The 14,271-nt window shown below is 38.2% G+C and overlaps 1 protein-coding gene and 1 non-coding gene across 12 annotated transcripts in view; one reads left to right on the top strand and one right to left on the bottom strand.

Annotated features, from left to right (window-relative positions):
- Window positions 1–14,271, top strand: part of MAST2 (microtubule associated serine/threonine kinase 2) — a 208,477-nt gene that overhangs the window by 111,184 nt on the left and 83,022 nt on the right. For 5 of the 11 annotated variants that reach the window (XM_038558183.1, XM_038558184.1, XM_038558182.1 and 2 more), the window contains one exon: window positions 7,601–7,795. The exons of 4 other annotated variants lie outside the window; for them this stretch is intronic. In XM_038558183.1, coding sequence (XP_038414111.1) covers window positions 7,601–7,795 — 195 coding nt within the window. Of the gene's footprint in view, window positions 1–4,767; window positions 5,070–7,600; window positions 7,796–14,271 lie in introns of those variants that run through there. 2 more of the 11 variants (XM_038558189.1, XM_038558191.1) reach the window with 2 other exon arrangements.
- On the bottom strand, window positions 504–610 carry LOC119869457. Its single transcript, XR_005371016.1, has one exon. It is a non-coding gene; the product is annotated as a U6 spliceosomal RNA (small nuclear RNA).

Raw genomic sequence — 14,271 nt, 5'->3', positions numbered from 1 at the left:
GTGTGTGGCGAGAAGTCTGTTCACTTTCATTAGTTTTATTTCTTAGTTTAAGCAGACCAACTTAATTGTAGATTTTCTATTTATTTTTTTAAAGATTTATTTATTTTTCTTTTTAAAAAATATTTGTTTATTAGAGAGAGAAAGAAAGAGAATGCACAAGTGGGATGGGTAGAGGCAGAAGGAGAATCTCAAGCAGACTCCATGCTGAGCAAGAAGCCCCACTTGGTGCTTGATCCCACGACCCTGAAGTCATGACTATAGCCAAATCAAAAGTTGATGCTTAACCGACTGAGCCACCCAGGCATCCCTATTTCTTTTTCTTAAGCCTCACTTTACTGCTTTTCTAGCTTTGTCGTAATTGTAGCTTATACTCATTATTATAATGAATATAAATGAATATAAATCTATAGGACTTAAAAATAAAATTTAATTGTATTCAGATAGAAGTTTGAAAATATATATACATATATATTTTTAGTTTCTAAAAACATATTACAAAACATAAAAATACAGAATGCTTCATGAATTTATGTCCCATCCTTGTGCAGAGGCCATGCTAATCTTCTCTGTATTGTTCCAATTATAATATATGTGCTACCAAAGCAAGCACAAGTTTGAATATATATTTATTAAAAAAGTGTTAAAAATTGAAAATTTTAATACTTCCAAAGTTATTTTAGTTTTTAAAATATTTATTTTAGAGAGAGCACAAGAGCACAAGCTAGAGGTGGGGCAGAGGGAGAGGGAGAGGGAGAGAATCTTAAACAGACTTCCTGCCAAGTGAGGAGTCCCACCTGGGGCTCAGTCTCATGACTCAAGATCACAACCTGCACCAAAATCAAGACTCAGACACTCAGGCAGTTGAGCTACCAGTGCACCTATTTTTATTTTTAAATATTTAAAATTGTTGGGGTCCCTGGATGGCTTGGTTGAATGTCAGACTCCTGATTTTGGCTGAGGTCATGGTTTTGGGGTCATGGGATGAAAGCCTAGGTTCCGTACTCAGTGAAGAGTCTGCTTGGGGTTGTCTCTTTCTCTCTGCCCCTCCCCTTGCTCACACACTCTCTCTAAAATAAATACATATATTTAAAAAATTAAGCTAAATTTAAAATTTATGTGATTTCTAGATATATCTAAGTATGTATTTTTATAAAAAACATTTCAATTTTAGCATTAACTGTACAATTATTTGTATAAAAATTTATTCTGTGGCCTTATATATGTTATGTCTAGACCTGCACATAAGTAAATTTACCAGTAATATGAATTCCTTAATTCTGGAAAATGTTCCCCAGTTGCCATGTGTTCTGTTATGAATACTGAGCTAAGTGATGAATATTTTTCAAACCATGTATTAGAACAGAAAGAAATCAAGTAAATAGTTATTTGGCTGTATTTGGAACCAGTACTTGTATAAGCCAAGAAATCTATTACATTCATCTTACCCAAGAGGAGAAAGGATTTGACAGGTTAATTAATTAGTTTTTTTGCTTACTCCTGAGGCCCTTTGCTGTTCAAATATTTTATAATCTCAGCAGAGTTCTTTTAGAAGATTGCAGTTTTTTTGGTCTATAACAGCAATCTGACATAGTTGTCTTCTTAAAAAATACATAGGAAGAAAGATGTGGGCAAGTATTTTCCTGGGGTTTAAATACTGTAAATCAAGAGAATGGATTTTTAGAGTTCCACTTTGTCAGTGCAATACTCCAGATCACAAGTGTGACAGAGGCAACCCATTTCTTTAGTGAATTAATTAATTAATTAATTTTTTCTTAAAGATTTATTTATTTATTTATGGTAGAGAGAGGCAGAAACACAGGAGGAGGGAGAAGCAGGCTCCATGCTGGGAGCCTGACGCGGGACTCGATCCCGGGACTTCAGGACCACGCCCTGGGCCAAAGGCAGGAGCCAAACTGCTGAGCCACCCAGGGATCCCCGAATTTATTTTTTATGTTTGTTATTTTGCAGAACTGCTAGAGTGGGAAGTCCATGGTAGAGACTTTTCTTGCCTGGCCCCAAGGGCCGTAGTGCATTCGATAAATAGTTCTTGTGTGAGCACATAAGAAAAGGTTGATGCTTAATTTTCCATACCTCAAATTGTTGAGTGCTGTCCAATGCCAGGGAAATGTTAAGCTTTCCTAGTGCTGACAAAGTTAAAGGAATATTGGCACAAATGTATTATAATGCCAGTAAGTTTAAAGAAAGTGCTCTGTGTGAGCATGTGTAATAAACTCTAGGAATAAGAGTGGTATCTTCTTTGGGTCAGATGAAGGACATAAGATATGACTTTCATTCTCTAAAAATCAAATATTTTCTAACCTTTAGCATTATTTAAGAAGCTCCATGCTTTCTCTCCTCTCCCGACTAGAGAGAAATTTATTTGCTATTGTCAGAATCTTCTGCTGAAGGGTATTTATAGTGCAGTGGTTCATAACATTGATTCTAGAGAGTATTTCAGTTCACCAACTTGGCTGAACACAGGAATACTTCTAGCTAGCATAATTCATATGTAGGGTAACTAGGTGCAGATATATTGAGGAAAGGATACTTTCCCCTTTACCACTCTTTTAAAGATTTTAACCTCTTTGTGCTTTTTTTTTTTTCAAATAATGAGAATAATAAAAGCACATATATCATAGGACTGTGATGAAAACTACCTTGGTGTTATGTGTAGAGTGCTTATAATAAAATCTATACATAATAAGTACTTACAAATGTTGGATACTATTATGTCATCATTATTACTATTAATCAGGAGAATGAGCTTGGATATTAGAGAATGGATCATGCTGAGTAGAAATTTAGGGCCTGGTCTTAATTGCATGGCCTTGGCTTGGGATGGGGACAGACCATGGCTGGTTTTTTAGTTATGGGTGTGTGGGCTTTTGTGACTGACATTGGTAATATCATAAAACTTTCCCAAAGTGGGACTCAGGACTTGCTGAGAAGTTGTAGATTTCTGAGAACGTTTACATTTTCATTAGGTCTTATATAGAGAGCAGGGGATTCTGAGACAGGGGCTATGAGAGCCAAGTGATTAGACTGGTATGTAAGAGGAAAAGTGAGTGTCCATAAGCTACTAGGTGAGAGGGAGTTTGCTTGGGATGAGAACAGAGGCTTTCAAATTTTTTAGACACAATAACTGTTTTGTGAAATGAGTATATTTGTGACGTCTGTTATTGATAATACATATAAATATACAAGGGCAACCACAAGTGATGGGCTACAATGTAAAATCTATTTTTATTAAGGGTCAGAGTCTAAAAAATTTAATAATGAAGGATAAGCTACTTAACTTCTGTATACTTTGTTTTCCCCATCTATAGAATTCTGTTATTTTCTCTTCTATTTCATTGTTTCCCTTTTAAGAAAATGTTGTTCCTGACTTCTTAAATTCATTTTATCAGTTACGAGAGTAGCGACCTACAGTTTAGAAAGTATTGGTTGGGGTATAAATTAATCCTTTGAATATTACCTTAGAAAAAGAGTTTGACCTACTTTGTCACCTAAATAAATGAGAGGAGCCCTTCAGAGTTTTTTTTTTTTTTTAACTTTTTAAAAAAATTTATTTATGATAGTCACAGAGAGAGAGAGAGAGAGATTGAGAGAGAGAGGCAGAGACATAGGCAGAGGGAGAAGCAGGCTCCATGCACCGGGAGCCCGATGTGGGATTTGATCCCGGGTCTCCAGGATCTTGCTCTGGGCCAAAGGCAGGCGCCAAACCGCTGCGCCACCCAGGGATCCAGAGCCCTTCAGAGTTGACAAGTGCTCTGAAGCAGGGGACCAAGACATTTGCTTACTCTGGTTCCCTTAGCTCCACTTGATCACTTGGCTTTACACTTGGGTTTTCTTCAGGCTATGCTGTTTTTATCAGATGGTTTCTTGTGTTTGGGCTTATCTCCTCCTCAACATTGGAGCTAGCTCCTGGAGGGCAAGAACTATAATAATAGCTAATACTTCTATAGCACTTCCTCTGTGCTAGGCACTTTTCTGTTTTACATATATTAATCTTCACCACAACCTACATATTAGGTACCTTAAATTATATTCATTCTACAGATAGAGAAAATAAAGCATATAGAAGTTAAGTAGCTTACCCTTCATTAGAGTTCTTCTGTAGCTTACCATAATGTCTTGTGTAACATCTGCCAAACAGATTATTTCATTAATAGTTACTAACTGAAATTAAACCAAATAGTTTCTGGGCTTATTTTCTTAGCTATCTTATGGCTTTTCTCACTACAAGGTTATTCAAGTGACTAGAGAATAATAGAAATTGAATTAAAAACGATACTGAACTTTGTCTAAGGAAGGAATACAGAGTTTATTTAAATTGGTCAAATTCAGAATTTGAATAATGGCTTTGCTTTGAGCCCTAACATTAAGACTGTCATTCTCCACCTGACATGGGTTTGAGAATGAATAATGTTACAAAAATGCCCACATATTCTTAGCTCCTTAATTTACTGATTTGGGATCTTAGTATGCTTTCTTCCAATCCCCTACCCACTGCAACAGCTGTTTTATACTGGCACACACCTCCAGAGTTAATGGTATTTCTGTCACACTGTGAGTTTTCAAGTTGGTATGTTCAATTTTTGCCAGAGTCTTCACTGCTACCAGGCCTCAAGGTTGGAGGTTGCAACTGACTTGTGGGGGAGGGAGTTTGGTGCTTGTCAGTGAGGAGGAACAAGGTGCTCTCCAACGCTCTGATTTGTTACAGGCTAAGTGTGAATGATGTCAGGCAGATCAGGGGACAGCTGATTCATTTGGGATCTGGGACTCCTCACTACGCCTCACTGCTGCCTCCTGGGCCCTTAGGTCTTTTGCGGTGGGGATGGGGGCGGATTCTGAATATTGTGTTTTTGAAGAACACAATATGTACTTTAATTTTTCTCTTAAGTTTGGGAAGCCTTTGTAGGTTTCCTTTGGCTTATAGACTGCAAACCCCTTGTGTGAAAGAACTTCCTGCCAAGACTCCCGAGTGTGAGAGGTCAAAAGCTTTGAGTAGCCAGGAAAATGATGAAACGGAGGAGAGAGAGACTGGGAGCACCATGTCTACGGATTCAGTAAGGAGGCTGGGGTCTCTGAGTGGAAACTGGCAGATGTCAGAACAAGAACTAATGCCAACTAACTTTCATTTGCTTGGATAAAGACTGCTTTGGAGATGCCTGTCAGAAAGAGGGCTGAGCAGGCTTCACAAATTCAAGGTCAAAACACTGGTCCCTGGCAGGGGCCTATGGGGCTTCTAATTATGAAAACTGAGTTAGATACCATTTTAGGGGTGCTTAGGTACCTGGGGAACTGGGTTATAATGAAGAGCTTTGTTTCCTGCCTTGAAATCAGATGTGTATTTAAACTTTGTGTCACAGCTGCATATATAAGCCCCATGAATGTGAGAAACAAATGGAAATGAAAGTTATCTTCTCCTAGGACTAGAAAGGGTATTGTGTTTCTGCCCCTGGCCTGTCAGCTCAGGCTGTCAGATCTGCCCTTGCAGATCCAAGCCTGAGTCCTTTAGGGTGTGACCTGAATTTTATTTCTGTGTTGGGCCAATATAGAAATAAAATAGAAATAGAAGAATACTTAGTGAAGGATTTCAAGGCTGGGGAATGGAGGAAGGCTTCCACTTCAGGGTAGCTTTTCCAAGAGCTGCTCAGGCTTATTTAATGAAGAAGTGCAGAGTGAATTGATCAGCAAAGTAGGGAACCAGGGAACCAAGTGTCCAAGAATCCATTCCACCTTGGGGATCTGTCTTGAGCTGCTTTTGTGTAACTCACAGGGTGTGTCCTTTGGAGTTTCTTCCTCTAAATGTCAGTGCCTACCTGGAGACAGCGTGGTATACTTGAATAGACACACTTCTTCAGTGGGCTTCCTTTGGCCTTTCCGTGTTAGTGGATGCCCATTGATTGAATTGATGACTCTACCAGACCTTGGAAGACTGGACTTGTTTGAAGTATATAATTGGAAAGAATGGCTTACATTTAAAAAATTGTTTCTTCTCCTACTAAGACTGAAAGTTAAAGACCATAAAAAGAAGCTTCATGAACTAATAATGTGTCATTTAAAGTGAAGAGGGTTTTTTGACAAAATTGTAAATTTTTTACATTAAGTTTGTAGTTTAAGAGAACATAAATGGTCAAAATCATGCTCCCCAAATGTTGTTGGTGCACTGCTCCTGGTAATCATTGTATCTATTTTAGTGACTTTGAATTTAGCTTAAGAAAATTCTCCCCTAGGAGCTAGTAAGTAGTTTATAAATCACCTTTCTTTTTTCAACGGTCTTTTAAAAACTCTATCTTCAAAGTATAACCAGTTTGTAGAGTGGTAATTACTAGCAAATAGAGAATGAGATTTGGTTTTCATAGATTTATAATCTTAATTTTATATTCATTAAAATAGCTAAACCTCATTTATGTGATAAGATTTGAGACTCCAAAATTTTGTATTTAAGTTAATAAGAACTGTCTTACTGTATGTTCTAATTAGCTCTGGCTTATATGTACTACGGAGCTGATTTTTGAAATAGTTCTTTAGAAAAGTGAAAATTCTTTTTGAAAATGAGAAATTAATGCAAAATTGGTATTTTTAGTTCTTGTAATTTATTTTTATATGTTGAGTTTGTGGAGATTCAGGAACACTTGTAATTTAAAATAGTTTTCTGCCCTCTACTTTTCTATACTCATATTACTCATCTGAGAAATATGTTTGGAGCTAGCTAAAGGGATAGTTAGTAGGAAGGTAAAGATTTCTTTTGAATATATGTAATTAGTTTCAAGTAAATGTCAGTGTATACAAACAGTAATAGTACAGGAAACTAACATTTTTAAACAGGTGCTTAAGTGATACTTAGGTTTTTTTAATCTTTGAAGTGAAATATTGTGGCTATGGTATTTGTATAGAAAGCCATGCTCCTACCAAAGCAAATTAAATGCTGTGCATCTGTTAATTATTTTTTGTCATCTGGGATGTATCAATCAATGATCAGCAAAATAAAGATTGATATTAACCATCTGTTTTCAGTCTAATGATGTTATTTACTTAATAGTCTTCATTAGGACTTAACACATCAAGATGGTTAGGTTGTTTTTAGGGGAAAAAAGTAAACTAAAAAACTAAAATTTAAGTAGAAGCAAAATTTATTATACAGAATTAAGTGGTGTTATTTGTTGTACTCATTAGGCAAAAGTTAGCTAATAAGTTGGTATTGTGGTAGATATAATCTATTCGTGTTTTACTTTTATGGATATACACATCTCTCTAGGAAGTTTTAGTCATTGAACACAAAATATTACTTCTATTGTTTGCTAATTTATGAATTGTAGTAGATTTGCAATATTTTTCCAGGAGCCAATTCTAAATACTTAGAATACCCAAAGTTTAAATTTTTGGTTTTAATTCTATGGATTAAATTTTAGTCTTGATGGTCCTTCTGTGCCAACATTGCACTGAGGCATTATTTGAGAATGATTTTTGACCTTTCCTTTTTTTTTTTTTTTTTTTTGAGCCTTTTGCTTAAACTAACCCACTTTGAATATGTTCCTTTTTGGTTGAGAAATTATCTCTGACCCTGCTTTTTTCTACTGTGATACGTTGTCAGAATCTCTACTCTTTGCCGAGGATCTGAAGTAAACCAGCACATGTTTTCACCCACATCAGCTCCAGGCCTATACTTCACTAAAATCCCATTTAGTGCTGATTGTGCCCTGGCTACTCCTCCTCTTGCCTTTTTCCTGAACCCACAAGCTCATAGCAGTCCTGGCAGTCCCTGTTCCAGCCGCCCGCTGCAGTGGAGGTAAGGAAACCTGCTGTGATGTGAATGTGGGCCTTGGTGATTGCTTTTGGCCTAGTAGGTAAAACCCAAACCCTTTTCCTTAATAATGGAGAGAAACCGAATGAAAGTCATAGAGAAGAATAAGAGGAATTTCAGAGATTTTGCTGTATTTAAAATTCATGAGAAAGAGGGATAGCATATCAGTAGTTAGACAGTTATGTGCCCATTGTTATTGTTGGGCAGCCTTGTGACCACTGCACAGAAAAGCAGAGCATGCCGGAATGCCAGACCTCTCTAAGGTGAGCTAGTCCAAATGCCACATTTTAGGCAACAGAAAAATTCAATTCTGCAATAGGTTAAGTGATTTGTTCAGATTGCTGAAAATAACCCTGTTTTTCTCCTTTCTTTCTGCCTTTTTATATAGTCACCATTTGAGTACATGCTATGTGCTAGACACTGTTTTAGGCACAGAGAACAAAAGAGTGGGTACAAAGAGCTAAAGTTCATGCCCTCAGAAGAGCTTAGATTCTAGTGGAGGGAGACAAATTAATGAGAGAATGTATAATAGATGGACATATGTGATATTGAGAAAATGAAGTAGGTTGAGGAGAGTAGGGAAATGTGAGGCCCAGGGCTTGGCATTTTATATAAGATGGTCAAGGAGGGTCCTTACTCATAAGTTGACCATGAGCAAAGACCTGAAGGAAAGTCACAGAGCCATAATAGAGATATCTGGAGAAGAGTGTTTCAGACAGGGGCACTTTGGTGGCTCAGTGGTTGAGTGTCTGCCTTCAGCTCAGGTTGTGATCCTGGGGTCCTGGGTTGGAGTCCCACATTCATACTCCTTGCAGGGAGCCTGCTTCTCCCTCTGCATATGTCTCTTCCTCTCTCTGTGTGTCTCTCATGAATAAATAAACAGGATCTTTAAATTAAAAAAAAAAAAAAAGTATTTCAGACAGAGGTAACACTAAGTGCCAAAGACCTGATCTAAGAGTTGGCTTCATGTGTTCTTTGTTCAGCAAAGTCCAGTGAAGCTCATGTGGAATGAGTTAAGGGGTAAGAAGTGGGAAATGAGGTCTGAGACATAGTGAGAAGCCAAATGGAATAGAGCTTTAAATTCATTATAAGGATTTTTGTTTTTTATGCTGAGTAACATGAGAAGCTGTTGGAGGGTTTGAAGCAGAAGAATGTTATGATCTGACTTAAATCACAAGGATCCCTCTGGCTATAGTTAGAAGGCTACTGGTATAACCTAGGTAAGACTCAATGGTTGTTTGAGCCCCAGGTGATACAGGTGGTAAGAAGTGGTCAGATTTGAGGATGTATTTTGGAAGTAGAATTGATAGGATTTGTTGATGGATTAGATGGCAGAGCTTGAGAAAAAGATAAGTGAAGGATAAAAGAAAATTGGAAGTTGAACAGCTAGAAAATTGGAAGAACCATGAACTGAGACTGGGAAACTGTAAGGGATAGCTGATTAGGCATTCAGTTAAAGACAGATGAAGTCTGGGCTGAAGATATATAAGGATATAAGGAACTGTCAGTGTGTCAGTGAAACAAATGATTAGATTTATGAGATCATCCAGTGAATGTCTATTGATAAAGAAGGAAGAAGTGTCAAAGGATTGAGTCCTGAGGCCATCTGGCTTTAAGAGATTGGGAAGATGAGGAACTAGCAGAGAAGAGACTGAAAAGGTGTGAGGCTTTTTAGGAATGCCAAGAATCAGGACAGAGGTATCTTGGAAACCTTTTTTCAAGAAGGAAAGTACGTTTGATTAGTAGGTATTTATTAAGATTTTGTTATGCAAAAACAAAAAAACCCCCGGGAAAACTAGAAATTTGAGTAGAAGCAAAACTTATTATATAAACTTAAGTGACATTATTTGATATAGGAGCTCAAATTCCACAAATGTTTTTAGGGCAGTGTTAGACGGACACAGGACAATGTTGGAGGCTGACTCCTGAAGTCACCAAGGTGCTTGGAATTGCTGTGTGATGCTGAGTAAAACTACGTTGAGTAGCACCCACAACCTAAGTTGTGCCCCTTTTTGGCACAGGACCTGAAGTACTGTGTCTTCACACCTGTGATCTTAGGACACACAACCTAAAGCAATGTCTTGTAGCTTAGGGCTTGAAAACTTCTTAAATTTTATGTTACATTTTTCCCCCTAGGCTTGTTCATGTGTCTGGACACTGTGTTAGTGTTTCATTCCATTCTTTTTTATCTGTCCCATGCCAAGTACCAATTCAGTGATACAGCAAGATAATTTTACCTTGTTGTTTGCTGCATATGTTTGTATTTCTTTAAACATTTTTGAATTTTATTCTGGGATGCAGTTATATTATTTGGAAATAGTTTGCTCCTTTCAAGGATTACTTTCTGGCTTCGTTAGGTATGCCCAGAGCAGCATTTGAGGCTAATATTTCCTTAATTCTTTCTTTTTAAAAGATTTTATTTATTTATTCATGAGAGAGAGGCAGAGACATAGGCAGAGGGAGAAGCAGGCTTCCTCCGGGAGCCCGATGCGGGACTCGATCCCAGGACTCTGGGATCACAACCTGAACCGAAGGCAGACACTCAACCACTGAGCCACTCAGGAGTCCCTAATTTTTCCTTAATTCTGAGGCAGTGCTTTTTGAGTACTCTATTCGATGCCTGTGCATTGTGAGTTTTTTTTCCCCACTCATGTTGGTGGGGACACGATCTCTTCCTGGCTCTGTGTGAGCTCTGGAGAGTTTACTGGCTACTCATTTTCTTGGATAGTTTTCTTACCCACATCACCTAGCTGAAAACTCAGGAGGAACCCCCATGCTGAGCTCTCTCTTTATAGCTCTCACCTTTCTATTACTCTGCCTACCATATTTTAGACATCTTAACCCTTCTTCCCGCAGCCCCCCGCTCCCCCAAACTTCTCAGTTCTGACTCTTCAGCTCAGGTACACAGCTTGGCTTTTTGGGTACTCCCTATCATGCTTCTTAGAAATACTCTCCAGGGGCAGCCCGGGTGGCTCAGCGGTTTAGCACCGCCTTCAGCCCAGGGCCTGATCCTGGAGACACTGGATCGAGTCCCATGTTGGGCTCCCTGTGTGGAGCTTGTTTCTCCCTCTGCCTCTTTCTCTCTCTCTGTGTCTCATGAATAAATAAATAAAATCTTTGAAAGAAAAAAAAAGATCTTCTATTAAAACAAAACAAAACAAACAAACAAACAAACAAACAAAAAACAACTCTCCAGGCAGTAAGCTAGGGCAATCTTAGGACTTACTTTGGGGCAATTTTAGGACTTACGTTATATGTTTCCCTTCTGTAAAATGTCTAAAAACTATTGTTTCACATGTAGCATTTTGTTTTGTTTTTACTTTTTGAGGCACAAGGGTGAATCTGGTCTCTGTTTCCCCATCATGGCAGGAAGCAGAAATCCAATCTTCCTAATATTTTGAACTCCTGCTTCCATTATCAGAAGTGAAGATTGCTTCATGAGATTATTGGTAGATTGATTCACACATTAAATAAAACTAGTAGAAGCAGGACAGGCTCTTTATTTGTTTCATGCTTAGTCAAGAAAAGTTGAGAAATGAAACAACAGAAGAATAAGGATAGGTAGAATTTGCCAAGCACTTACTATGTGCTGAGCATTTTTCTAATCCTCAGAATACCTCGATGGGATGGTAATACAAGTCCATTTTATTGATAAAGTGGATAATCCAAGTAGATCAATTTATAGATAAGGCACTGTGGTTGATACAGAGGTTAAAGAGATTATTAATAAGCCATAGAAACTGGCATTCATTCCCACAGAATCTTGTTACAGTTTCTGTGTTCTTAAACCCTCTGCTGTAAGGTTTCTGATAGAACATGTGCTATTTAGTATTTAGTTAAAAAACTAACAAACTGCGGATTTAATAGCTCCCAGTTACCATCCTAAGCATTTAAAAACTTGAGGTCACTCAATCCTCACACCACTTCTGTGAGGCAGGGATTATTATTATGCTCATTTTGCAGATGCGAAGATCAAGGCACAGAGAGGTTAAATAAATCACTCAAAATGAAACAGCTGGTAAGTGGCAGAATTGGGAGTAAAACCTAGGCCATCTGGCTTCAGAGGTCATATTCTTTTTTAAAAGATTTTATTTATTTGAAAGAGAGAGTACAAGTGGGTGGAGGGAGAGGGACAAATGGAGAGGAAGAAGCAAACTCTCTACTGAGCAGGGAGACAGACTTGGGGCCCCACCCCAGCATCCGGGATCATGATCTGAGCAGAAGGCAGACGCTTAACCAACTGAGCCACTCAGGTGCTCTGAGATCATATTCTTAATAATTGTATTGTTCTGCTTCTCCATCTAAGATACTTCATTAATGCAATGTAATATATTCTGAATCTATATTATTTTGCAGCCCCAGGTTTTCTCTTTCCAAAAGACATGTTCATGACATTCTTTACTAAATTTCCCCATAGTGGGGATAGGGATTGGTATTTCACAGTCCATTGTCACTTCCAGGCCCCTGCTTTTATACCTTCTTTCTTCTCTTAGGCTTAATTTATTAATCTTTTACCTTTGCCCATTGCTGTCATCCACTAATTTAGTTTTTGTTCTATCTATTCACATTCAGAGCCTAGAGCAGCACCGTGAGCAAATTCTACAAAATCCTTACTATGTAGATATGTTTATTGAATATTGCTGTTATTAAGCAATTGAGCAAATAGAAGCTGAAAGAAGAAAAAAATGATTCTAGCAAAAAATGTGAAGAACTAAAAATTGAGAGCTACTGGCAGTGAATTTGACCTCCATTTAAAAATAGATGACCCAAGGAACGCCTGGCTGGTTCAGTTGGTGGAGCGTGCAACTCTTGATCTCAGGGTGGTAGGCTTGAACCCCATGTTGGGTGTAGAGATTACTTAAAAATGAAATCTTTAAAGTAAATAAGTAAATAAATAAAAATAGACGACTCAAGAGAGGGAACTAGGATTTGTAACACTGCCATCTTGCAGTGGCCACATTGAATTGTACTTTATTGTCATGGAGGATAACTATTGTTATGGGCTGACTTGTGTCCTTAAAATTCATATGTTGAAGTTATAACCCCCAGTACCTATCGTGTGACTGTACTTACAGATAGGGACTTTCGGTTAAATGAGGTCATTGAGGTGGACCCTGATATGAATGGTGCCCTATAAAGAGGGGACTTAAAACGGAGACACAGAGAAGACAGCCATTTACAAGCCAGATGGTGAGGTCTCAGAAGAAACCAACCTTACTGACACCTTCTAGCCTCCAGAACTGTGAGGAAATAAATATCTTCTGTTTAAGCCTCCTGGTTTATGGTACTTAGTTCTGGCAGCCCTAGCAAACTAATAGAGCTACTGAGGCTTTTGGCTGCTTTGCCCTAAAGGGCTAGAGAATAGTATCCCTTTGCATGTTTGTTAGAACTGGCCCTGCTCAGAATCTTAACCTTCCTTATTGACTGCATCTTAGTGATATGCTTAGAACCTTACAGATTATTGCTCATAATAATTTGAAGAACAGTCAAGGCAGTTTTAAAATGATGCCCACTCAGTCTGTACTACATTTCTGTTTGTTCCTTGATGAGAAAGGATAGATGGGTCTGTTTTAGTCAAGCCTGATGGTGGCTCTTAAATATCTTAGATGGGTCTGATCAACCTTTAGAGGCATCATAAATATGATAATGATTTGGGTTGAACTAATTAGCTTGTAACCTTTAGTCAACTTACACATCTTGCAGGAATATGATTCCAGTCTATTGATCGGCACTCAGACATGGATATTGCATTGTTGACATAACCCGATTTGAAGGGGTGCCGGATATGGTCTATGGTGTAACTAGTGTCCCTGTAGAGAAGAAAGGCAGTTAGTTGTGTCTTTGGCTCTTCACTGGCCCAGCTAGGCCTCCTGGAGATAAAAGTTTGGTGTTGGCAACCTCCCAGAACATAGAATGATTTAGATTTTGATTCAGATTTAAATTGCCATAGCCTTTGTCAGCCCTATAGTTAGGAGCAAGAAATCCTATGTTAGAGTTTATATTGGAAGAGTTCTACCTCTAGCCCACTCCCTACTGTATAGGAATTCTTTTTATTACAGCGTCTAATAAAAAAAGCTCTTCAGCCTTTGCTTAAACATCTTTAGCAAACAAGTTCAGTACTGAAGTTTGCAGCTGATACTAATTCAGCCCTCTGGCCACTCCCATGTCACATGTGTGAGAGCCTTTTTGTAGACCAAACGGCAAAGGACAGGTGTTCTTTTGGGCCTCCTCCAAAACTAAGCAGCCTTTGAAACCCCTTTTTGGTAGTGTCAGGATTGTTTCCTGCCAGAGAGAAAGCACTATTTTCATTTTACCAACACCTGCTTTTCTTGTCTGTCTTTTTTTAAACAACTGCTTTCACAGTGACTCTAAAGAGGAATGTCTCCAAAACTTTTATTTTTATCTTTTTAAGATTTTATTTATTCATGAGAGACACACAGAGAGAGCCAGAGACACAGGCA

Source organism: Canis lupus, chromosome 15 (assembly GCF_011100685.1).
Source record: "Canis lupus familiaris isolate Mischka breed German Shepherd chromosome 15, alternate assembly UU_Cfam_GSD_1.0, whole genome shotgun sequence".
Taxonomy (NCBI): domain Eukaryota; kingdom Metazoa; phylum Chordata; class Mammalia; order Carnivora; family Canidae; genus Canis; species Canis lupus.
Note: the sequence above shows the minus strand (reverse complement) of the source record. Positions and strands in the feature narration are given on the sequence as shown.